This window comes from Microplitis mediator, chromosome 7 (genome assembly GCF_029852145.1).
Source record: "Microplitis mediator isolate UGA2020A chromosome 7, iyMicMedi2.1, whole genome shotgun sequence".
NCBI classification, from domain to species: Eukaryota; Metazoa; Arthropoda; class Insecta; order Hymenoptera; family Braconidae; genus Microplitis; species Microplitis mediator.
Window position 1 is genome coordinate 8,997,326 of NC_079975.1, and position 26,060 is coordinate 9,023,385.

Genomic DNA, 26,060 nt, shown 5'->3' on the forward strand with positions numbered 1-26,060 from the left:
TTATTTATAAAATAAATCCCACATTTAATTTTAAAATTAATTAACCCTTTACTTTGGGGTGCCATTTGGCATCCCAATATTTTACATGAATTTAATCTCCTGTATTTTTAGGCGCTGCCACCGGCTGCTCAGCCATCCATCAAAACCCTTATCCTCATATTTTGATAATAAAAATATGGAGGATAAAAACATACATAGGCTTCGAGTAAACTTTAAATCGGGAAAATTAAATAAATTAATCATTTTTAAATAATCGACGACCAGGTCCCGCCGGGGGTCTATTGACACCCCACTGAGGCACAACCTGGACTTTATAAACAGTAGAAATAATTAAAAAATATTTATTTAAACTAGAGACATATCCAGTATATATATATATATATAACAATCAATTTCGGAATTTTGAACGTTTTTGATAAATTTTATCCATAAATAAAAGTATTATAAATCCATGATTCAATTCAATTTTGTTCTTCTGTAACGCAAGTGTTTTTCAAAAAATAAGATCAAATCAGCTTAAAGTCATTGTAAAAGTTTAAAAACAGATGAATTAGTTTAAATTCAGGACAATTAGATGAAATTTTGTGACCCGAGAATTTTCAATCAACAGAACAAAAATTTTCCTCGTTGAAGATATTACCACACAGCACATTTATCTTTTGGATTCATCTTTGATCCTAGCGGACATTGAAAATCTTCAGCGAATTCTGGCCTATTAGACAGTGATCCAAGAATACGAAATTCTTCAGGACTATGTGAATCAGTAATAATACGAAGTATTAATGCTTTAGGCCGAATCACAGAGCACCACGTGTTTGCTGCACTAATCCAAAACATTTGTCTTGGCGTATAAGGAAGACCAGGAAGATTTGGTTCTGGTTCATGTTGGTCAGCCCACTCTCTATACGCTAAATATGCTTCCTTTACACCTCCATTATCAGCAATATTTTCTCCTTGAGTATTAATACCATTCAGCTAAAAGAATAACATAAAATAAAAAACGATCATTATAAAGTATTTTTAATTAAGTTATTTGTATACTACACTGAAAAAAAAAAGATTGCTATAAGAACAATACTGTTTGGTTATAGTAACTATCTGAAGGTTAAAAAATCGTAGATTGTTAATATAGCAATACTCTATTTACGTAAAGTTTAGATTGCTATATTACTTATTCTCTATAGATGGTCGCTACGGCAATACGTATTAAAGCTGGGTTGTACAGATATGGTCATTAATGCCTGGTACACTAAAGTATAGCAGTGTTACGTTTAGAGTAACAGGCATTAATAACCACATCTGTACCTAACGAAATCTCGAATTCAGGATTTCTAATTACGTTTTGAATATTTAAGACTTGAATAATAAAAATCTTCCGAAGAAGTTGGTCTTCTGCTTTTTGTCAAAAGCTAAAAAAATCGCTGTAAGGTAAGTGACCCCTCTATCGGCCAGACCCCCTTTATCGGCCACGCAGTCGAAAAATCGATATATTTCCCTCATAAGTATACGTATTCATGCATGAATAGTTAAAAAAAAAAAAAAGTAAAATTAACCTAGTTTAGATTCAACATACTCTGATTATTGTAAAAATTCATTTTATAATTAAAAAAAAAATTGTAGTGCATCAGATGCGATTTCTGGTGATTTCTTATCAGGTTGGTTAAGGTTTCTTGTTTTTTCAATAATCTATTACTAATTAAAAACAACAATAAAAGTCCGATTTTTTTTTGTAATCTCATTAGCTCGTTGCATAGTAATTTTAAGAGTTAAAAATTTAATGATTTTTGCCTAGTTTATATTAAAAATAGGGTGGCCGAATATAGATACAAGAAAGTTACCTCTGTATGCATTATCGGCCACCTTAGTTTTATTTTTTTTTGAGGTTATCAGCATTTTTATGCAAAATAGTCAATTTAATTTGATAATATCAAAATAAATGAACAAATTGATTAAGTTATGTTTCAAAATGAATATAAGTATTAAGAATAGATGTAAATAAATTATATACATCCGATGAGCTAAAATTTTATCTATAAGGTGGCCGATAAAGGGAGTCTAGGCAGACCGATAGAGAGGACAGCTAGGCCGATAGAGGGGACATCCGGAATTGAAGTTATTTTCATTTATTATTTAATTTTTAATAAATATTTTTACATTTATTTTTTTTAATTTGAAGCTAAATGTATAAGCTTCAAGATTCTATCACTGTTTTATACATGAATTGGTTTTTTATATTTTAATTCTTAATTCGAAAAAAAAACATACGCTTAACTGACCGATGGAGGGGTCACTTACCTTAATCATAATTATTTAATAAATAATTAGAAATTTTAAATTCGAGATTTCGTTAGGTGCAGCCCAGCCGAAACAACACGTATTGATATATTCACAATCCAGATTGCTATATTAACCATTCAGATAGCTAAATACACACTTTGAATAGCTATAATAGAAATTTATAGGAATCGTTAAAACAGCAAAATACCAAGTATGGGAAATCTAACCGAACAATATGGTTAAATTAACAATACTTTTATTTAAAATTGACGATAGTCAATGCAGCAATCTAGGACTGTCAATTTAACAATACATTCTGTTAGACAACTATTCACCATGAGCAATACTTCAGATGGTTACGATAACTTCATTTTTTCCAGTGTAACGTAAATTATTCATTTTCTCACGTTCATTCCAACTTCTTTTACAGTATAATTTCCATACTGATTAATTATACATTTAGTCTTCTCTAGGTACTTTTTTTCGGTTGATGGTGCCCACCAATCGACTAGATTACCGTCTTTATTAAATTGCCTGCCCTCATCGTCAAAGCCGTGAGTAATTTCATGACCAATCACAAATCCAATGCCACCATAATTCAAGTATTTTGGACGGTCTTTGTTATAAAAAGCACCTTGAAGAATTCCAGCAGGGAACTCTACAAAAATTTAAAAAGAAAATCAATGCAACTCATAACTAATTCTGAATTAATTATTAATAATTTATGTGATTAACGATAAATTATACACACGGATACTGTTTTCAATTGATGAATAAAATGCATTAACAACAGCTGGACGGCCATGTGATATCCAATCACTTTTATTAACCGGTTTTCTGAACTGACTAATAGAGTATTCTACGCCATATAATGACGCATTCAATACATTTTTTAAGTAAGAAGCATTTTCATCAAATTCTAGATTATTGTAGAATTTTTCTAATTCAGTGTCGTACAAAAGCTCAGTAGGATACGCAATATGGCTAGCCAGCGATGCAGCTTTTTCTAGAGCACTCTTCCTCGTTTCTTCATCCATCCAGTCAACCTATTATATATTATTTCAATTAGTAATATACTCTGCGTTTAATTATTATAAATAAATACAATGGTCCCAGGCAGCATTCAAGTCGGAATGTCTGCTTTACGACGTCTTTTTGGAGGCGTCCTCAAGAAGTCTTATTATAATGACTTCTTAAAGGTGTCATTTTTAAGACCTCTCAATTAAGAGTTTTTGAAGACTCCATAAATAAGACGTCAGTTTTGTGACATCTAAATGTATTCTTTTATTTTAACTTCTTAGAAGTCAAAATTAGGAGTTCCTTAAGACGTCATGGTAAATTCATACTGAAGTCTTATTTGTGAAGTCAGAAAAAAGAACTCTTTGAGAACTCTTTTTAAAGACGTCTTACTGAGTTCGCTAGGTGGCTCATTCGTCATCTTGATAACTTCTTAAAGACTTCTGTAAGATGTTGATGAGACGTCCAAATCAAAATAGGAACTCATTCAGAACTCATCAAGACGTCGTTTTGCTATCTGGCTTCCTATTTATGATTTAGATGTCTTATCATTATCTTAAAGAAGTTCTCAAGATGTCGAATGAGCCACCTAGAGAACTCAGTAAGACGTCTTTAAAAAGAGTTCTCAAAGAGTTCTTTTTCCTGACTTCACGAATAAGACTTCAGTATGAATTTACCATGACGTCTGAAGGAGCTCCTAACTTTGACTTCATAAAGAAGTTTAAAAAAGAATATATTTAGTCGTCACAAAACTGACGTCTTATTTATGGAGTCTTCAAGTACTCTGAATTAAGAGTTCTTAAAAATCACACCTTTAAGAAGTCATTATAAGACTTCTTGAGGAGGCCTTCAAAAAGACCAAGTTAACCAGTCATTCCGACTTGGATGCTGTCTGGGAACTCATTCAGAACTCATCAAGACGTAATTTTGCTATCTAGAGTAAGTAATGAATTATTTACTGATTGCAATATTTTATTAAACTGATTACGAATATCCGAAACCATTTCCATGGCATCTTTTTTTGCGTCTTCGTCAAAGTATTTTCTTATGTACAAGGCTCCAACGCTCGATGGTAAAGTTTTGGAGACAGTAGCAACACATTCTTTCCATCTTGGAACTCTTTCCGTTCTACCACTCAGAGCTGTGGAAAATTCAAGTTCTCGTTTTCGAATTTCATCATTCAAGAATCCCACAGTTGAAGAAACGACACGCCATATTACAAAATTAGCTTGTACTCTTTTTGATGTTGATTTCATTAGTTTTTCAAACTCTGACATGAAACTAGGAACATTAACAATCGTTGTTTCGTTATCATCAACTTGAACCTGAGGCTTGAGAATTCTATTGAAATATTCCTTCCAAGGGATACTTGGATATTTCTTTGATAATTCGGCAACTGTCATTGGATTGTACAATAAAGTTAAATTACGTCGTTCTTCAACCGGCAAAGATATCTAAAATTTTTAATAAAATCTTTTACATCATACTTTTTATCATTAATTAATAAAGTTAAATTTATCATTAAGTTTTACCTTGGCAAGTTTCATTTCAAATTCAAGTGATTCCAAAAGTTCTTTTTCAGCGCGTTTACGGTCAGCACCTAGAATCACCGCAATGTCGACCATGTACCGGTAATATTCGTTTACAATCTTGTTAGCTAGTCCTTCTATTAAGTATTCTCGTGATAATTCAAGTGAAGGTTGATCTAACTGCAATAAAAAATAAGTAGTAAAAATTTTTTTTACTTCCCGCTAAGAAAATTGTAAATTTTTGAAAATTCGGGAAGTTATTGGTTTCGGTCCGATTTACAAAAATCGAACTTTCATCAGATGTCGACGTTTTGAGGTCCTAGGAAGCTATTCTGACTAATTTCACGATGATGTCCGAGTGTATGTACGTATGTAAATACCTGTATCTTTTGAACGGATGAACCGATTTTGAACTTTAAGGTGTCATTCGACGCGGCTTGTCAATATCTTGAAGCTGTAAGAAAATTGAGCTTGATCGGTAGGGCTCGTTCAGAGATATTCCAAAAATAAAATTTTTTCAAAAGTGTTTTTTTCGGATAACTTTTAATGTTCTCGATGGATTGATTCCAAAATGGACTGGGCTCTAGAGCTTTATAAGCCACGTCGAATGCCACCTCAACCATCAAAATCATTCTTTCGTTCAAGAGAAACCGATGTCAAAAGAATTGCAAAAAAGTGTTTTTATCTAATAAAATCTAAATTTTTGAACTCATTGATGGCAGTGTTTTATTAAACGTCAGTAATAGAAAAACTGCATCGAATGTCTACTCGTACGTCAAAATCGATTCATTATTGTAAAAGATATCGGTGATTAAAAATACAAAAATAGAGTTAGAGGTCAGAAAACTGCGTGAAATGCTATTTCAAACGTCAAAATCGGTTCATTATTTCCAAAGATATTACTGATATAAATTTAAAAAAAAACAACGATTTGCTTTATTATTTTTTGTTTGTTATTGTTTTTTACTTGAATTTTCGCAATGGAATGTGCGGCATTAATATTGTTGAGCTTGAAAAGCTCATAAGTGTATTGACAGTAATGTTTTTAAGCGCCTTGAGCTCGAAAACAGCGGGAAGTTTCAAGGCTGGCCTGCAGAATCAGGCGATTATCAGATTTTTTATTTTCAATTGTTAACTCATTGATCTAATAAATTCTTAGTAACTTAAGCTTTGTTTCTCAACAAGAAGGAGTATGTAAATATGTTTTATTGTAACTTACATACATAACACGTCTCGTAGTGTTTTTAACATCAACGCCAATGCTAAAGTCTATAAAACAATCAAAATAATAACCCAATTCTCGAAGCTTGAAGATAGATGTCATCCAATTAAATTCATAATCTTTCCACCTATCTCCTTCTAGTACTGGCCATCCTCTGAGTTCATTTAGAATATTCAACAAAGGAGTAAGTCCTTGTTCTTCAATGACAGCTAGAAGTAACAATTTTGTTATCATAGATTTAATTCAAGGTTATCATTATAAAAAAAGAAAAATACTAACTTTTGTTCATGCATTTTTTGTAGAGAGATCTTACAAGTCTAAATGGATGAGGCATATCTATTAAACGCGGATCTTCTATCATTTTTAGTTGTGCTAAAACTTGATCACCAATTATACTAAATGTATTCACGATATTTTTGTCATCAGGAATGATAGTTGATTTAATAAATCCACCACAGGCAAATTTATAAAAGTCATCGCAAGGGTTAACAGATGAATCCATATTTTTTAGGATTTCCGAGGCTAAAATAAATTTTGTTTGTTATTGCCGATAATTTTGTTACATGACAACTTAATAATTAACTATTGCTTACCGGTATGGATACAAGATGGTGAGTTGCAAACGTTATCTGAAATTAGAACAATAGTAGGTGAGGTTTGAGATCCAAAATTGAGTCCAAAGCAGTAAATGTTTTTTTGTCAAAATTAACACAAATCGCGCGTAAAAACAGCTTACACTAATTGGTGTTTTTTTTAACATATGTCGATGGATGTAAGAATCTTTTACACATATGTTAAACGTAACACTAAAAAATCTTAAAATATTATGAGCTAATTGGACGATAACGTCTAAGAGTATTATTTTTGTCTAAAATAAAATTTTCGTATGTTAGAAAATAAGTTGATTAAAACTAGTTGAACGAAATAATGACTACGGAGCGTTGAACTTACAGGTGAAAATGGTAAATATTCAAATTTTAGCTCGCACATTTTTTACGCATTGATGAATTATTTTTTACCGCATAAAACTTTCCTACTTAGGGTAACATTTCGATTTTTACGTCGGCTGCTCTAATGCATCGGTGATTTCCGGTAAAAAAGGAACCAAAATAAGTAATGTATTCACTGAAAATCATAAATATCGCAAAAAATGACTAAAAAACTTCGGTAGTCAACAAAATATCTCGTATTCGATAGCCATTTTACTATGCAATATTATTGTTGATGTAGCAATTTTTCTTTTTTCGTCATCTATTGATATAGAGCGCTATATTGTTTTCATTGAAGTATATTTTATATTTGAAAATCCAATGGCGCGAATATTAAATATTTTAATTAAATAACAAATCACAGTTTTATATCATAAAAATTATTTTCTTGTTATTATGTAATGTTTGTTTTTAATTTTTGTACAACGTTTGTTCGGTTTCCCGACTTTATCAAGTACTAGAAAGTCAAAATAAAATAAATTAATATACATTTTTAACAAATCTAATTAACTTAAATAGTGAAAATTAATTGTTAGATTTAATTATACTAAATTCAAATTACATAAATAATTTTAAATCATGAATTACCTCAATTACTAAACATGGGTTGTCAAGAATTATGAATAAATAATAAATTAATATTAATATCTTTCCTTCAAGATAATGACAAACAGCTGACTTATTTATCATATACATAAATAAGTCAGCTGTTTATCATTATCTTGAAGAAAAGATTTTAATATTAATTCATTATTTATTACAAAGAATTTTAATTGCAAAATTGAAGTTTTTTTTTATAACTAGTCAGTTGTAATGACAATAATGTTTGTGTCTGAGGAAAGACTACATAAATCATGTTACTGTCTTAATTATTTATTCATAATTCTTGACAATTAATGTTTAGTAATTGAGTACTTGATAAAGTCGGGAAACCGACGCAACGTTGTACAAAAATTAAAAACAAACATTAAATAAAAACAAGAAAATAATTTTTATTCAATAAAACTGTGATTTGTTATTTAATTAATTATTAGGATATGAGACAACGAGATTTAAAATTAAATATTTCATTTAAATAAATTATTTGGTATTAAGATAAGTTTACAGTCTAAGAAACAAAATTTAATATTTGTGTTTACAATTTTTGTGATTTATTTCTGGTTATGTTTGTAACTTTCTGCCAAGGAAGGGATACGTATGTGAGTGTTATGACATATTAATTATGTAGTCTTCTCAAGGACTCTAACGTAGTTGCATTAGACGATTATTTAATATCTATTTGTTTTAAAAAATTGTCTAAAATTCATAATTGAGTATGTAAAATTTCACCAACTCTTAAATCATACTAACCCTGGTTAAAAATACTGATTAAAAAGAATTGAAAATGATGAATTTCGAATTCTTTTCAATAATTTCAATCCTTTTGTTTGTATATATAGATATACAGTTTGCATGGAATGGCCGCTTCTCAATTCTTTTCAATCAGTATTTTTAACCAGGGAAATATTACGCATGTACTTAATAAAAAGACACTTCATAATTCAATGATATAGATATTCACCTGCATCTGTGCCACTGCGTGACCTCGACTTCTTAACTATTACACCAATACTTATTGCCAAGGCAATGCATAAAAGCACCCCGCAAACTGCTATTATCGTCAGTCCTCGTTCCAAAGTTGTTCGTCTCTTCCACCATGATGAATCACTAAAAATTATATGATTATTATTGTTTATACATTTTTCCGATTCCCATTATCAAAAGTATTTCCGTAATTTAATCCACTCTAAATCCAAGAATGAGTCCAGTATCCCCCGTAATATTTAATTGAATACAAAAAATTGCTGTCGATTTTAGTAAAAATTCATAATCTATAAGAGCATCTAATTGTAATTGTATTTTTCCGTAATGTTATCCATTTTAAGAAATGTTTTTTTGAAAATATCTACTGAATATTTAATTTTATGAATATTTTTTCTGGACATTATTAGTATTAAGTTTCATGAAAAAATTATTTCTTCATTTAAATTATTTCGATTACATAAACTTACTCAATAGTCATGTGTCCTCTATTATTTGTCATTTGGTTGATTATCTTCACAATACAATTGATTTCACAAACAAACAACACTCTCTGTACTTGTAATGATTCGCGCGCTTTGTGACCTGAATGTCATAGATGCTAAAAATTCCTTAGATTTTCCGTCTTCTTGTTATTTATTTAAACCAATAAAACTAAACAGATACTACTGATACTGATATGAATTGGATTAGAATGCAACTGATCTACTAAATGAACACACGCATTTGTTTACTGTATTTAAATGAAGTTTTCCCACCACTAATTTATTTTTAACTTATTTAAACACTACTTCACTGCATGTTTACTACGGTAGTTTTTAATTTTGTCAAGCGATCCTACACTTTATTTAAGTAGGATAGCTGATTCGTATTTGAATTAATATTTTTGGAGAGATTAATATTAGTTCACTATCTATCGCGCCAAGAAAATAAGGTTAGATTTAAAAGGTTTTTGAATATTTGCTGTATAACTGAAGGCTGAATAGGTACACATATAAATTGAGGTATATAAATAAGACTCGTATAAATGCTTGAATTGCAGATGTATATCGCAAGTGTTTCAAGACAACGTGCCAGTACAAACGCTTTGCAACGTACTCTGAAGAAATGTTTTTTCTAAGTCTCCGATTGAGGTGCCAAGTAAGAATTGTCGAAGAGTTCAAAAGCAGTGATCGGTCAGGGAGTCGAACAATGATAAGATGGTAAGAGCGAATAAATGGAAGTCATGAAAGTTCAAGTTTAAAAGTATATTTTGAGTGTGTCAGATCTCATCGATTAACGCCACTTCCACATTCATGTTCTTTACCTTTGTCATCTGTCAAAGGTGTGCCACCATTACATAGTTTAATTTCCAGGCCTTGATTTGATTTTTTTACTCTTACCGAGTAAATCAATTTATGTTATACTGCGAGTAAATATTAAATTAAAATGAATAGAAAATTATAGTTTTCAATAAAAACTGTAGCTTGAGTTTTATTTTATGACCATTTTTTTTTCGAAAAGTTTTACCATAAATTTTCCTGAGTTTAAGTTCAAATATAAAGACAGCTCTTAAATAAATATGGTATATAATAAATGAAAAAAAAAAATGTTGGAAAATCCAAAAGTGCACACCTCAATCGCTCATTTTATTTTTATTCATTACTTTCATTCTATGATATTAATGTATTTTTTTTTTATTATGAACTTTTATGAAACTTACAAATTATGAATTTGATTTTTTTATTTCTCATTTTTAGTTTAATATTTTTTTACTAACATTTTTTTTAAATATCTCGTCTTTTGTCTTAGATGTCACCTTTTTCAAACAAATTGATACGATAGTGCTGCCACCAGTAGTTGATAGAGAGAAACAATGAAAAAAATCGGTCTATAAGTTGACCCTGCGGGCCAGCCCCAAAACTTCCCGCTGTTTTCGAGCTCGTTGAGCTCGAAAACACTATTGTGAATACATTTTCAAGCTCTTCGAGCTCGCAAATACTTTGTATGCCATTGTTTTGTAAAAAACCATTTTTTAGCATTTCTTTCTCCCACGATATCTCGCGAACGAATTAACCGATTTTGATGGTTGAGGCGGCAATCGACGCGTTTTGTCAAGTTCTAAAGCTGATCAAATTTTGGATTCGATTTATCTAGTCGTTTTTGTGATATTTCAGGAAAAATAAAAATTTTTTTTTTTAATTCTTTCGACAACGGTTTCTCTTGAACGAATGAACCGATTTTGATGGTTGAGGTGGCATTCGACGTGGCTTATAAAGCTCTAGAGCCCAGTCCATTTTGGAATCAATCTATCAAGCACATTAAAAGTTATCAAAAAAAAACATTTTTCAAAAAACTTTATTTTTGGAATATCTCTGAACGAGCCCTACCGATCAAGCTCAATTTTCTCTCGGCTTCAAGATATTGACAATCCGCGTCGAATGACACCTTAAAGTTCAAAATCGGTTCATCCGTTCAAAAGATACAGGTATTTACATACGTACGTACGTACGTACATACATACATATATACACTCGGACATCATCGTGAAATTAGTCAGAATAGCTCCCTCGGACCTCAAAACGTCGACATCTGATGGAAATTCGATTTTCGTAAATCGGACCGAAATCAATAACTTCCCGAATTTTTGAAAATTTACAATTTTCTTAGCGGGAAGTTAAAAATAATAACAACAGTAAAACTAGCAGCTAAATCTTTCACGCATAATCAGTTTTACGTCGTTCATTAATTACAATTAAGCTAAAAAGATTTAGATAGTAATTTTCATAAGGGTTCTTGTGATAAAAAATACAAAGACAATTGAAAAAAGTTAGGCCGATTAATGGTGTCTATCGAGAGTTAACGTGTTTACGAAGTTTCATACGTAACAATTGACAGCACTGGTTTCTTGAGTTAAAATAATTTATTTTAAACGAATAAAATAATGAATCGACTTAATATTGGGTTCAAATTGTCCCTTAATAAATTCTGTATATCTTAGTATACAATTTGGCCTATCTTGGGGTAATAAAAATAGTGTAGAAAGATTTTTATGTGAGTAAAATAGTCGAAAAAAAACCGTTCATAAAGCACCCTCAGCTCTTTCGCACTTGAGGTATGCAAAAAGGACATATGACATAGGATAAAAGCAAACTTAGGGTATAAGCAATTTCAAATCTTGACAAAGGTCTAGTAGTCGTCATAGTAACTCTTGTTGGCGTTGACAGGCTTCCATCTTCATCGCACAAATAGAGGAATAAATTTTAAGATCACTACCACGGGTATCATATTTTCTTGTCGTATTGAGGCACAATCGAACTTGTAACTGCACCGAGGAAACCTGTCAGGTCCAAGTTCACAAGTTGCTTCAAAATCGCAATGTATATCTTTGCACATCTCTTGAGCACTAGTTACTTCCGTAACTGCAGTCGACAGCCGAGTTGCTGAAGGTGTAGACATTGTTGCTGTGGATGCGAGGGTTAGTTAATGGTTAGTAAGATTTTTTATTACTACAGAGGAAAAGTTACAAACTATTGAGAAAAGTAAAAAAAAAGTATCTATTAATAGAATTTTTTTTTTCATAAATTTCCCTTTAGGGTGACATTAATGTCACGTGTGTTGACACAGCTTCCGTAATAATTTTTTTTAATTTCAGTCATAACATTAAGTTTGAAGTATACTGAAGAAAAGTCCATTTTCAGAGTTTTTCTGGCTGACCAATTAATTTTACGACTTAAACACAAGAGACTTTTTTTGAAGAAAATTTAATTCTCTACAATATTGTCCATGACCATTTTTACTGTATCTTTAATAGTTTTTATTAAATTTGCATTTTACAAATTTAGAATGTTAAAATTTGTTTATAACCAGCGAAAAATTGAATAAATAAAAAAAAAAGCAGTGACATATTTTTTTTCGACCTCTTTCTTCATATTCTTTGTATGAGTTATATAAGTATACATGTATTCAAAAATAGTATAAGATATAGGGATAACTTCCGCAGGATGTTAACGCACTCTCCGTAAAAAATTTTTAAAAAATTAGTTAGTTATCAGTTACGCAGTTAAGTCATATGTTTTTTATATATTGTTTCCATTCAATTAACACGTTTAAATTTCACGTTATTCTATAGTAACCTGTTATGTTTGACAAGTTGAACGATGTAGGAAACACCGAGGTCAGTTGACATCCGAAAAATTTATACTTGTCCGGAGCAAAACAGAATTATTTCAGATTAAATAATAAATCTTTTTCTTTTCACCATAAAATCCAATAAAGTCAATTAATACAAACGGATTGTGTTGAAAATCACCAAATTCAAGTGTGATTGCGTTAAAATTTTACCCTGAACTTGATGTTGGGGTCTGTTAGTTCCCAAGTAAGTGATTAGAGTTGAAATTTATTCGTTTGAATTTATTGTAAAATAATGATAAATTTTAGTAGTAACTGAAAAAAATTATAACCGGTATTACAAAAGCCACAACAACTAATTACTCGCTTAAGTGGTGCCGTCATGCCCCAGTCTCTATATTTCTGTAAATCAATAGTTTACTATTAAATGAAAGTGGTTTTCAGTAACAATCAACTTGAAACGTTGCAAAAAAATATATACTCCTATTCGAAAGAAAAATATGTAATGACCTAATGACTAATAGACTAGTGTTAAATATTTTTGAATTCTGTGGCGCCCAGTTCTGAGCAAATATTTTTTTAAGATAACTTTTATGATTACTGATGCAGGAAAAAAATGAATCTTTAAATTATTTATCTGTAAATTGAATACTATGTAATATACATACAATTGTTTTGCTATAATAAGTATATGAGTATGATGCTAATATGTTATACTTTTAATAACATGCGTCATATACTTCTCGAGGACTCATTGGCGCGCTCAAAAAATCGAAGAGATCCTCATGTATGGACACGTATCCTTAACAACTAATGAAGTGAATATTCCAGCAAATAATAATATTGAGTTGTCAGTTATGAGCAATAAGTTGAAGTGGATAGACATGGATGCTATATTCGAGCATTCAGTGATTCAATTCGTTCTATAATTTACTTCAAATTGAAACAATAATTTAAAAAGAAGTTAAGATTATCTGAGGATTTTCGATTTTTTGATAATTTAGAATTTTAATTCCATTATTCATCATTAAAATCAGTATAAAAATGTGGAAAGAAATTATTATTTTGTGTTTGTTTGTAAATTTCATTGTGTGTGACAATATTAATGAAAGTGATGCAGCACCAACTGATTTGGAAATTTTTCACAATGATACGGTAATTTATATATTATACGTATACAATAAATTAGTTTGTATGATTATATAATTATTGTCCGATTTTTAAACAGAAACAACTACTTGAGCTGTGCTTCCCTGATAAATTAAACCCAGCGGTTATAACTGTTGATTTGATTGACATCATGTTCGAAATTTCAATAAACGAAGTGGTCAACGCGTCCATTGTAACGATCGATAATGATTTCGAGTCAACTGTGATGAAATGGCACTATCCAAATCATCCCTCGTATATTGTATCAGCAGAGACTGATAGAAAACTAAAAGCTCTTCTTCACGAAATAAAATCGTCGATAATTTGGAACGTCGAGTCATTGGTTTTCGTTGTTGGTGAAAACTGTGGAAAGGCAATGAAAGTACTGAGAATGGTGTGGAATATTGAAGCCCTTGGATCATTTTACGTTTGTCGAGATCAAGTCAACAAAACTACGCTGGTGTATACATTTAACCCCTACACTGATAGAGCACCGAAACCCTGGAGTAGAGTTAAAAAGAAAACGAGTGATAATCGATGGACATTGTATAGGCAGTCATTTAAAAACGGTAGGGTGCCGCATTTAATTTGTGATTATGTTTTTGCACACTTCGAACGCGAGGTAGTGCTCTATTTCTTAAATGTTAAATTTTTGTTACAGATTTGGAATCGTGTCAAAGTTATCATTTTGACAAAACCAGAAATATGGACGGTTATCCAGTAAAAGGTTATGCACGTAATTCACTCTTCGATGATTCATCAAATGAATTTACACCTGAAGCACTCGATTTGCAGTTCGGAAACCCGTATTTCGTTTTTGAAAAGATATTTTCAATGTTGAATGTCACACCGGTGATGAATTACTATATTTTCGGTGATGTTCCACATTCTGTCAGAACTAAAAAATTATTTAATAATGATAAGTTCGATGTATGGATGGATTTAAAACCACTCGATCTACTTTATTACGAATATCTCGATTTTGTTCCGCTATACTCAGAAGAAGGCTACACGATAATAACGAACTCGCGTTCTGTTCCAATCCTTGAGGAAATTGTCGACGGTATGTTTAGTCATCAAACTCTGATACTTTCGATTTTCATTCTAACTAGTATCTTTGTACTTATTTTAATCAATAATAAGTTTAATTTTATCGACACCTTGTTTGATATCTTGTTGTTGGTGTTGAATATGGGGATGAAGACACCCATAGAACGTTTATTCATGCGTATTACTTTTCTGGCCACATCTTTATTTATGTTGATGTTTAATCCGGCATTAGAGGGTCAACTCATGGCAATGCTGGCAAAACCGAGTTACCGTAGGGTTGAAAATCTAGATGATTTACATTCAAATGAATATAAAGTCTTCTTCGACGATAGAATCCGCGATTATATAGCTGAGACACAAATATGGTTAAGTGATTCTGATAAGGAATACTTGTATGAGCAAGACGCGCTTGATTTTAGTCGATGCCAAGAGCGCATTACGAGAGAATATTTTGATCTGGCAGAAACCCAATTATTGATATTTGATACACTCCCATTCATCGATCCAGTTCCGATGAATGATTCACTTCTAGTAAATGTTTCTCATCTGATTAATGATTCCCGTCCGATTAATATGTCGAGTCCGATAAAGAGTTCATTTCCGGAATATGCTTCAGTTACGAAAAATACTTTAGCGGCTTGTATATTTGCTTATCGGTATCGTAACAATGCATTAGGCGACAATTTATATATATCAAAGGACTTATTATTTAAATCGTACAACGTGTTTATGAGTCGTAAACGTTGGAGTTTGAAAAACAAAATCGATAAAGCAGCAATGAATATTTTTGAAACCGGTCACATTCATTACGCCGAACGCTTTGAACGATATAAAGAATTAAAAAGAAAAAAGAAATTAGCTGCTAGAATCGAATCATATAAAAGTGGATTCGATCAATTACAGTTTGAAGATTTTCGAATGGTTTATATTTTCTGTACATTGAGCTTAATGTGGATAATCACTGTTTTTATTTTTGAGGTATTGTTCTACGAAATAACGGCATTATGTGACAAACGTTCACAAAAATTAAAAATGAAACGAATTAAACTACGGCGAAAATTAGCATTGATCAATAAACAAACTTCCGTTGCTGAAACACGGGTGTGATTATTCGTATTGCTGTAATGTTGCGTAATTTTTATGACTACATTAATTCATTTATGTTACTTAGTGTCATTGAAGTAATTGACAGATAATTAAGATACTTATCAAAGACGCGCTGTAAAGGACAAGGATCCTCGCATAATTGAGTCGGAGTTTTGAATTCTAATCTAACGTTTTAAATGTAATTTAAAAGAAAAAATTGTTGAAACGGTCTTTTTAGTATTCGATTTGCCGAACATTTCACATTACCAAATTACAAACCGTAAAAATTTTCCTTTTGTTTAAAGTTATTTAATTTTTGACCATGAAATTAAATAACAAATGATTATAGTTTTTTATTTTATTAGTTTATAGAGTTGTATATTCCATTTTCTGCCCTTAAGCTGAGTAATTAAATATTGCGTGTTCTGTTGTTTGACTTGTGTATCTATTGATTGATATTGTGTGTCGTTAAAATGATTGACATTTGAATAAAATATATATAGATTAAAAATTATTGATCGCCCGTTGGCACAAAATTAAAATTTTTATGTTTTCGATGGAATAAATCACATATAATTCTTTTGAAAATCGTTCCTTGTTGTGGGATTTCTATAGCAAGTATATAAACATATATAGATATATACATAATAGGGAAGCTAAAAAAAAATTTTGTTTCCACTTTTACCCTCAAAAAGCTTGAGTGCGGTAAAAAAAAAATCACCGCTTTTGAGTAAAAATTTTTAGTTTAAAAGAAGTCGCTCAAGAATTTTCAAAATCTAAAAAACATTTAAACAATCAAGTGTTTTATTTCCGCAAATTTGTATTCTGAAATAGCAAAAATTCCTACGTATCAAATAAGTCATCTTCTAGCAATTTTACTTAAAAACATGAATTTCATGAAGACGCGTAAAAACTTCAGTTTTCAAATCTCAAACTTGGAGAGAATTTTTCTTTCACTACACCCTTATAACTTTTTGAAGGGTGCACGAAGAAAAAAATTAAAGAATATTTACTAAATTTGAAAAAAAAATTACAATCTGATGAAGTAATCTCAAAATGTAGAAAAAAATCAAAACTTTTACATAACTCAAAGTAAAAATTACAACATCTTATTTAGAATAATAATATCTGTACATTATAAAAATTACTGCATTCAAAATAAAATTTACTAACAACGAAATGAAAACTATAATGTACCAATCATTTTTACTAGTGTATTTATTAAATATTATTTAACGCGCGTTGTGAAAGATGTGTTCTGGCGAGTAATTTTTACAATCCAGATTGTAATTTTTACAATCCAGATAGTAATTTTGTCCCCACTCCTAAAATAATAATCATGCGCGTCGGGAGACGCGTATTCATGTATTACCTTCTGACGAACAGGACTTACACACACACACCCTGGTCAAAAATAAAACTTGGTTTAGACTTGGTCGTCTTAAATCGTGACTAAGTAAGACCAGTTAAGTCGAAACCAAGGCGAGTTGCGTGAGTTCGACTTGGTTTCGACTTAACTGGTCTTACTTAGTCACGATTTAAGACGACCAAGTCTAAGCCAAGTTTTATTTTTGACCCGGGCAGACACACACACACACATACATAAGTTAAATGGAAAATCACTTTTACGAGACGCACATGCACACAACACACACATATACGTATACAAACGCGGAATAATTTATAATCAAAGCTTGAAAATAAAATTATTTGCCCGACGTTGGGATCGAACCCTGTCCTCACTGTTTTTTCACACCCTGTCCAAGTACGTTGACAGCTCAGCCACAATGACGATTAGAAATTCTGAATTTATAGCAAGTCTATGGGTAGGATACAACATCAATGGCATCATATACCCTCAACTAAAAATTACAATCTCAAATAGTAATTTTATCGCCTGGAGTAGCAATTTGTCTTACCGACATTCTAAAATGTACACTACTTACATAAAATTACATTGGAAATAACTATTTTTATGAGATTTTAAGTTTTCATTGTGAAACGCATTAGACTAACATATATTATCGTGTCAGTTAAAATATTTAGTGTATCTATTAAATTTTATTATGAATAAAAAAAATTGTTTGGGCTTGATAATAATTTTTTTAAAGTGTAGTTTAATATTCAGTATTACTGTAGCAAGTTTTAACATTTTAACTTCACAATAATTTTAATAAAATTTTTTAATATTTATCAACTACGAAACAAAAATTCTGACTAATGTACTAATCTTTAATAAATCTAATAATCATTTCTACTTCTTGTAAGATTGAACTATTTTTATTTGAATAAGTAAATATTGATTTTTTCCAAGTGAAAATTTAACAAAGCTTTAATGTAATTTATTCAACTCATGCACTGTTAGAAGTATTTATTTGAGCCAAATAAATGTTTGTTAATAATTAATAAATGATTTATTAAATGAGATTTATTTGGGCCAAATAAGCCATTTCTTAATAGTTAATAAATGGCTTATTTGAATAGAAAGAAATGACACGTGATGTTAATTAAGTAAGGTTATGACAAATATTTTATAAGACTGTTTAATTTTATTTTTTTAAAGAAAATAATACACACAATTAATGTTAATTGAAGATAAAAATTATTATACAAAAGATAAAAAAAAAATGAAATTTTATAATAAATTTTTACTAACAATCACACTCATTCCATTCAAAGTTATAACCTGAACTTCATGTGTCATTTCTTTCTATTCAAATAAGCCATTTATTAACTATTAAGAAATGGCTTATTTGGCTCAAATAAATCTCATTTAATAAATCATTTATTAACTATTAATAAATCTTATTTGGCTCAAATAAATACTTCTAACAGTGTGCGCGCTATTCACGTTTTATCTCATGCCTAAAATGCGAACCCTAAATGGCCGTTTACCGACTGGTGAAAAATTATTTGTCAAAACGCAATAAAGATGTCTACTATCCCGGCCATTGTGACGTAATGAAAATAAACGTAACTATCTTTCAAGCTCTTACTGAACATGGGGTAATTACAATTCCCTGTTGTTACCCATTGAGTAGGCAAGGTTGTGATGCCGAATGTTTTTTTCACCATGTCACTAAACAGCTATTGAGACTTTGCTTTTTAGGCGATTAATAAAACGTGAATAGCGCATATGAGTTGAATAAAACTATGGGCGCAACATGTAGGGTAAGTCATAATCCGTCACCCGCGATGTGTTTAGCACTCGTCTCCGGTGCGCAGTATGCACTCGCTTCGCTCGTGCCTGCCCACCTGCGACTCGTGCTAAACGCATCGCGCTGACACATTATGAATCACTTACCCTACAGTTACGCCAATAACTATTTCACAATCAACTTGAATTTTCTACGAATGATAATAATTTTTGATGTATAATTGTAATTTTTAATTTTAGATAAAATTTTTCAATATCTAATGATAATTAATATAAATAAAAAAATTATAGTTTTGTTTACATAATTGTACTTTTTATTTAGCGGGACAAAATCATTTTTAGATTCAAATTATGTAAAAATTACAGTTTTAAAATAAAAATTATCAAAGTCGTGAGAGATTTTTCAATTTTTTAAGTAATTATCTTTACGAAGGATTGTAATTATTATGAAAAATGAAAATTACGATCTAGATAGTAATAATTGAAATCAAAAATTAATTTTCTATAAATCATCGTAATTTTTTTTATGAATTGTAATTTTTCATTTGATATAGCAAATTTTTAGTCATAGTTGTAATTACTATTTAATTTTCTGCGGCATTTTTCTCCATATATGGAGGAAAAGAAGTTACGGTGCTAGGCAGCAGCAGCAAAAGTAGTTCGGTGCTCTCCACTAAATCGCGCCTAGCCACCCGTAGTGTCCCTGATAAGAAGTATATTTCAGAACTGTTATGTTTCCAGTTTGAAGCATTCATGGGACGGGTTATACTAAGTGATTATTATTTGCTAATTATATTATAGTTTCTAATTATTTATTTTGTTGGTAGATTATTTGATATTTATTTAGAATAATCAAAAATATGATTGACAATGTGTAATCAAATCATCTTGCTGCCATAACTAAAATTTAGTTGACAGAATAAAATTTTGTTCTCAGTGTGGTAAAAATATCACCACACAAAACACTTATGTATTGCATTCGCCTTTGATCCTAGCGGGCATTGGAAATCTTCAGCGGATTCTGGCCTATGAGACAGTGATCCACTAATATGAAATTCCTCAGGACTATGTGAATCAGTGATAATACGAAGTATTAATTCTTTAGGCTGAATTACAGAGCACCATATTTTTGCTGCGCTAATCCAAAATATTTGTCTTGGCGTATAATGAAGTCCAGGAAGTTTTGGTTCTTGTTTGTGATGATCAGCCCAATTTCTTAAAGAAAAATTAAATTTGCTGGTGAACTGTGAGCCTTATTTGACTTTCATAGCGGCAGATTCGTATTAGTTTTTTGATGACTACTTTATCAGCTTTATAGGTAATCAATTTAGCTACTTAACGCATGATTATCTTTGCTAAATATATTATAGTTTCTAATAATTTATTTTATTGGTGGATTATTAAATATTTATTTAAAATAATCAAATATATGATTGGCAACGGGCAATCAAATCATTTTATTGCCATAACTTTGCTAAAACTTTGTCGTCAGAAAAAAATTTTTTTCTCAGTATGATACAAATATTACCACACAGAACACTTATCTATTGGATTCATGTTTGATCCTAACGCACAGTTGAAATCTTTAGCGAATTCCGGCCTATTAGACAGTGATCCAATAATACGGAATTCTCCTTGAACATGTGAATCAGATGCAATAATGTGTGATGCGAATTCAGGTCGGAGTTTAGCGCACCACCCGTTTGCTGCACTAATCCAAAACATTTGTCTTGGCGTATAATGAAGTCCAGGAAGTTTTGGTTCTTGTTTATGATGATCAGCCCAATTTCTATACGCTAAATATGCTTGTTTTATACCTCCATTGTCAGCAATATTTTCACCTTGAGTACTAAAACCTACCACCTAAGTAAAGAACCATAAAATAAATGGCAATCATTATAAGACACATTTAAATAAGTGATTGTTATACTAAAGTAAATTACTTATTTTCTTACGTTCATTCCGATTTCTTTTATAGTATAATTGTCGTATTGATCGATTATACATTGAGCCTTCCTGAGGTATTTTTCTTTGGTAGATGGATCCCACCAATCGACTAGATTACCATTTTTGTCATACTGACTCCCTTGATCGTCGAAGCCGTGAGTAATTTCATGACCAACTATAAACCCAATGCCCCCATAATTCAAGTATTTTGGACGGTCTTTATCAAAAAGATTACCTTGAAAAATTCCAGCCGGGAAATCTACAAAAATTAAAAAAAAAAAATCAATGCAACTCATAACTTATTCTTATAATTACAGTCAACTAGAGAGCCCGTTATAAGCCTCCGTTAAAATTGTCAAAATTACAAGCAAGCTATTACAAGCTAATTTAAACATTATTAAGAGGATGTGCCATCTATTCTCTTTCTCACACACATGTGAACGAACGGAACTGTTCTTGTTGCACTTACATTAGCAAATGGAAATTTCAAATGAGCCGTTCTCAGATATAAACTGCAATTTCCGAACGAGAAACATTTCATTCGATAAATAATAAGTTTACGCATCGAATGACATATTTTGTTTAATAATTTGGGTCTTTACCTGTGAAAATGGTTCATTTGAAAATCACCTGGTACACTCTCTTAAGTAAAATATAATTTATTGTTCATAATTGTAATCATGAATTATATTCAAAACTTCTGTTACAATTGAAAAGTTATGTTGAGCATTATGTTTATCAATAAAATTATTTTTTTTATAAATACTGTAATCAATACCGTTATCATTGTAATCACCTTTATTAGTGTAAAAAGAGTAGTATTTATTTAAGCGCTATAAGCAGCAGGTAAATGAACCGTTTTCATGGATAAAAACCCTAATCATTAAATGAAATATTTCATTCGATGCGTAAAGTTATTATTTATCGAATGAAATGTTTCTCGTTCGGAAATTTCAGTTTATATCTGAGAACGGCTCATTTGAAATTTCCATTTGCTAATGTAAGTGCAACAAGGACCGTTCCATTTGTTCCCATGTGTGTGAGAAAGAGAATAGGTGACAAATCCTCTTAAAATCATATAAAATAAAACAGGTTCATAATGGGTAGTCGAAAACAAAACTAAACGCACGGTACTGGGAAGACTGAAATTCTGAGAAAAATTTCTTCTAAGTCCCCTAGAGCAGGCTTATGAGGGGTAGTCGACTGTAATTATTAATAATTTATGTGATGAACAATAAATTATACATACGAATAGAGTTTCCCAGTAATGAAGCATAAGCATCAACCATAGTTGCATGGCCAAATCCTACCCAATCACTCTTGTTCACGGGTTTTTTCAACTCGCTGATGGTGTATTCTCTGTCAAATAGGAACGAAGTTAAGATATTTCCTAAATATGAAGCATTTTCATCAAGTTTTAGGTTTTTATAAAGTCCATCTAATTTAGTGTCATTTAAAAGCTCATCAGGGTATGCAATATAGATAGTCATAGATGCAACTTTATCTAAAGCATGTTTCCTCGTTTCTTCATCCATCCAGTCAACCTATCATAAATTATTCAAATTACTCTCTAAATCTGAAACAGTGAAAACCACTGGAAAATAGTGTATACACACTATTTCACTGCTATAAGTATACCACGTAGTATACTTATAGCTGTGAAACAGTGAATAGTCACTGTTTCAGATTTAGAGAGTAGTAATATAGTCTGCGTTTAATTATCATAAGTAAATACAATGACAAATAATTAATTAATTACTGTTTTTAATGTTTTCATGAACTGATCACGTATGTCCAAAATCATGTCTCTGGCATTTTCTCTGGCGTCTTTGTTAAAGTAGTTTCTTACATACATCGCTCCAATGCTAATTGGTAACATACGGGTGACAGTAGCAACACACTCTTTCCATCTAGGTCCTCTATCCGTTTCACCATTCAAAACTTCATTAAATTCAAGTTGTCTTTTACGAATTTCATCATTTAAGTACTCCACAGTTGAAGCAATAGCACGCCATATTAGATAATTAGTTTGTATCCTTTTTGATGTTACCTTCATCAGTTGTTCAAAGTTTGACATGAAAAGAGGAGAACTAACAATCACTGTGTCGTTATCGTCAAATTGGTAGAAAGGCTCGAGAACTCTATTAAAATATTTTTTCCAAGAGATACTTGGGTATGCATTTGATAATTCAGCAACTGTCATTGGATTGTGCAGTAAAGTTGCGTTACGCTGAAATATACCCGGCAAAGAAATCTAGAATTTTTGATATAGTTTTTTACATCATACCTTTTATAATCAATTAATAAAGTTTAATTTATTATTAAGGTTGTAATCAGATAACTTTTGCCGTTTTTCATGCTTTTATGCAGGGGTCTTTTTTTTTTTTAGAAGGAACAAATGAAAAATTTTGCATTTTTAATATGTTTCTATTTACATCTTAAGATAACAAAATAGTATATTTTACACCTAGGACAATAACATGTGATCTGAAGCTTTTTATTTACTGTCCAATGTGTGGATACTATTTTTCTCCTCTCGCTGGAAGCGGAAAGCGGCAACTTTGTTTCGCGCGGCGGGACAAAAGTTGACGCTTTTCTCCCGAAGGGAAAAAATACTTTTTTTTTAAGGAAATTAAATAATTTATTATTATTATTGTCACTTGAAATTGACGCCTCAAAAAAAAGCATGTGGATGGCCCGGGTGATATTGACTCTTGAGGACATCCAAAATTAAAAATTCTTGAGTATTCTTCTTCTATAGACATGTCATTCTCGTCGGAAATAGGATTATGAAATTTTATTGAAAAATAACAAAATGGCAGACTTCGATAAAAAAGTCATTTTTTCTTCGCATAAAAAGGGTTGTAAAATGGAAAGCTAGGGGTGAAAAAATTAATCCTAGTTCCGGCGAGAACTACAAGTGTGCAAAATAACCAGTTTAAGTTTAAGACCAATAGGTTTAATAGAAAAAAAGTTATGACTTGGGCTGACCGTAAAAACGTTGTTTCAAGATAAACGCGTTTAAAGTTTCAGTAACTTTTGGCACGCAACTATGAGGCGCTCTCGAAAACTCCTTGTAACTCTGTTCCTATTTCGAATTTAAGTTTGAAATTTTCACAGTATATTCTCAATATATTGTATTCTCAAATTAAGCAAAAAAAATTGTTCAATCCGAGTTATCAGACTACTACCTTAAATTATACCTTGGCAAGTTTCATTTCAAATTCAAGAGAATCCATAAGTTCTTTTTCAGCGCGTCTTCGATCAGCACCAAGAATCACCGCAATATCAACCATGTATCGGTAATATTCTTCAATAATATGACCTTTAAAACCTCGTACTAAGTATAGTCGTGTTAAGCCAAGCACAGGATCATCTAGCTGCAATAAAATTTTTTTTCAAAGATTTTTTGTTACCCAAAATTATAGTTAATATTAAGATATTAACTTATTTTCCGAAAAAAATATTTTTTTTAATTTCCAGTAACCCAAGCGGCACAAAAAGAAGTTTTTGACTTTTTTTTAAATTCAAGTCAACAATTAGGGTTACATGATAATGAATTGTCGCCCTCAATTTAACAAAAAGTCAACAATTTTTTTTGTGCCGCTTGGGAACTTAAATCATGTTTCTCAATAAATAAGGGTGAATATTTTTAAAACTTACATATATAACACGCCTCGAACTGTTTGCACGATCTAGATTGATAGAAAAGCCTAGTAAAGTATTTAAACTATAACCCAGTTTTCGGAGGTTGGAGACGATTGTCGTCCAATCAGATTCATGATCGTTCCACGTATCTCCTTCTAGTACTGGCCATCCTCCAAGTTTCTTTAGAATATCCATCAAAGGAGCATATCCTTGTTCTTCAATATAAGCTAGAAGTAACAATTTTATTACCATCAATTCAATTCAAGGTAATCATTCGAGAGAAAAATAAAAGCACTGACTTTTATTCATGCAACTCGAGTAAAGGGTTTTTGCAAGCCTGAATGCATAAGGCATATCCGTTGAATTTAGATCTTCTAAACTTCTTCTCAATTGGTTTGAAATTAGATTTTCACCAGCACTAAATGAATCATACCGCATATCGTGATCGGGAATAATAGTTGATTTAATAAATCCACCACAAGCAAATTTATAAAAGTCATCGCAAGGGTCAACAGATGAATCCATATTTTTTAGGATCTCTGAGGCTAAAAGAAATTTTGTTTTGTATTGCCGATGATTTTGTTTCATTACAACCTGACAATCAACCATTGCTTACCGGTATGGATACAAGATGGTGAGTCGCAAACATTATCTGAAATTAGAACAACAATAGGTGAGGTTTGGGATCTTAAATTGAGTCCAAAGCAGTAAACTTTTTGTTGTCAAAATTAATACAAATCGCCTGTAAAAACAGCTTACACTAATTTGTGTTTTTTTAACATATGTCGATGAGTGTAAAAAACTCACACATATTTTAAACGTAACACTAATAAATGTTAAAATATTATGAGTTAATTGGACGATTACATATGTGAAAGTATTATTTTTGTCTAAAATAACATTTTTGTATGTTAGAAAATAAGTTGATTAAAACTAGTTGAACGAGATAATGACATCGGAGCGTTGAATATTCACATGAAAATGGTAAATATTCAAATTTTAGCTCGCACATTTTTTACGAATTGATGAATTATTTTTTACCGCGTAAAGCTTTCCTGCTTAGGGTAATATTTCAATTTTTACGTCGGCTGCTCTAATGCATTGGTGATTTCCGGTAAAAAAGGAACCAAAATAAGTAATGTATTCACTGAAAATCGTAAATATCGCAAAAAAATGACTAAAAAACTTCGGTAGTCAACAAAATATCTCGTATTCGATAGCCATTTTACTATGCGATATTATTGTTGATGGAGCAATTTTTCTTTTTTCGTCATCTATTGATATAGAGCACTATATTG

The 26,060-nt window shown here is 30.9% G+C and overlaps 3 protein-coding genes and 2 long non-coding RNA genes across 5 annotated transcripts; 2 read left to right on the top strand and 3 right to left on the bottom strand.

Moving 5' to 3' along the window:
• Nucleotides 1-321: 321 nt before the first annotated feature.
• On the bottom strand, nucleotides 322-9,567 carry LOC130671199 (neprilysin-2-like). Its single transcript, XM_057474931.1, has 10 exons — nucleotides 9,086-9,567; nucleotides 8,596-8,741; nucleotides 6,639-6,674; nucleotides 6,325-6,567; nucleotides 6,043-6,254; nucleotides 4,827-5,003; nucleotides 4,254-4,748; nucleotides 3,029-3,323; nucleotides 2,685-2,935; nucleotides 322-975 (listed from the first exon to the last, which is right to left on the bottom strand). Exons 1-10 carry the CDS (start codon nucleotides 9,115-9,117, stop codon nucleotides 637-639), a joined length of 2,226 nt encoding a protein of 741 aa, XP_057330914.1. The 5' UTR covers nucleotides 9,118-9,567; the 3' UTR covers nucleotides 322-636.
• Nucleotides 2,108-2,690, bottom strand: LOC130671203 (uncharacterized). The gene is made up of 2 exons (XR_008990485.1): nucleotides 2,613-2,690; nucleotides 2,108-2,443 (listed from the first exon to the last, which is right to left on the bottom strand). It is a non-coding gene; the product is annotated as an uncharacterized LOC130671203 (long non-coding RNA).
• A 110-nt stretch (nucleotides 9,568-9,677) lies between the features above and the next one.
• On the top strand, nucleotides 9,678-12,491 carry LOC130671201 (uncharacterized). Its single transcript, XR_008990483.1, has 3 exons — nucleotides 9,678-9,817; nucleotides 11,822-12,083; nucleotides 12,250-12,491. It is a non-coding gene; the product is annotated as an uncharacterized LOC130671201 (long non-coding RNA).
• A 967-nt stretch (nucleotides 12,492-13,458) lies between these two features.
• LOC130671200 (uncharacterized) lies at nucleotides 13,459-17,412 on the top strand. The gene is made up of 3 exons (XM_057474932.1): nucleotides 13,459-13,880; nucleotides 13,954-14,443; nucleotides 14,536-17,412. Exons 1-3 carry the CDS (start codon nucleotides 13,770-13,772, stop codon nucleotides 16,029-16,031), a joined length of 2,097 nt encoding a protein of 698 aa, XP_057330915.1. The 5' UTR covers nucleotides 13,459-13,769; the 3' UTR covers nucleotides 16,032-17,412.
• Nucleotides 17,413-20,659: 3,247 nt separating this feature from the next.
• LOC130671082 (neprilysin-2-like) lies at nucleotides 20,660-25,573 on the bottom strand. The gene is made up of 9 exons (XM_057474776.1): nucleotides 25,570-25,573; nucleotides 25,379-25,474; nucleotides 25,062-25,307; nucleotides 24,778-24,989; nucleotides 24,318-24,494; nucleotides 22,874-23,368; nucleotides 22,364-22,658; nucleotides 21,123-21,373; nucleotides 20,660-21,030 (listed from the first exon to the last, which is right to left on the bottom strand). The coding sequence occupies exons 1-9, from the start codon at nucleotides 25,571-25,573 to the stop codon at nucleotides 20,692-20,694; spliced, it is 2,115 nt and encodes a 704-aa protein (XP_057330759.1). The 3' UTR covers nucleotides 20,660-20,691.
• Between the last annotated feature and the right edge of the window lie 487 nt (nucleotides 25,574-26,060).

What these genes read in the sequence shown, in the direction of transcription:
- LOC130671199 (XM_057474931.1), bottom strand. Translation starts at nt 9,117, where the DNA reads ATGACAAATAATAGAGGACACATGACTATTGA. An exon ending in CTACGAGACGTGTTATGTAT is followed by an intron (nt 5,004 to 6,042) that starts GTAAGTTACAAT and finishes TTTTTATTGCAG; the next exon opens with TTAGATCAACCTTCACTTGA. An exon ending in TAAAAGAAGTTGGAATGAAC is followed by an intron (nt 976 to 2,684) that starts GTGAGAAAATGA and finishes TTATTCTTTTAG; the next exon opens with CTGAATGGTATTAATACTCA.
- LOC130671200 (XM_057474932.1), top strand. Translation starts at nt 13,770, where the DNA reads ATGTGGAAAGAAATTATTATTTTGTGTTTGTTTGTAAATTTCATTGTG. An exon ending in AAATTTTTCACAATGATACG is followed by an intron (nt 13,881 to 13,953) that starts GTAATTTATATA and finishes ATTTTTAAACAG; the next exon opens with AAACAACTACTTGAGCTGTG. An exon ending in TAGGCAGTCATTTAAAAACG is followed by an intron (nt 14,444 to 14,535) that starts GTAGGGTGCCGC and finishes TTTTTGTTACAG; the next exon opens with ATTTGGAATCGTGTCAAAGT.
- LOC130671082 (XM_057474776.1), bottom strand. An exon ending in ACCATCTTGTATCCATACCG is followed by an intron (nt 25,308 to 25,378) that starts GTAAGCAATGGT and finishes AATTTCTTTTAG; the next exon opens with CCTCAGAGATCCTAAAAAAT. An exon ending in TCATGAAAACATTAAAAACA is followed by an intron (nt 22,659 to 22,873) that starts GTAATTAATTAA and finishes AATTTATGATAG; the next exon opens with GTTGACTGGATGGATGAAGA.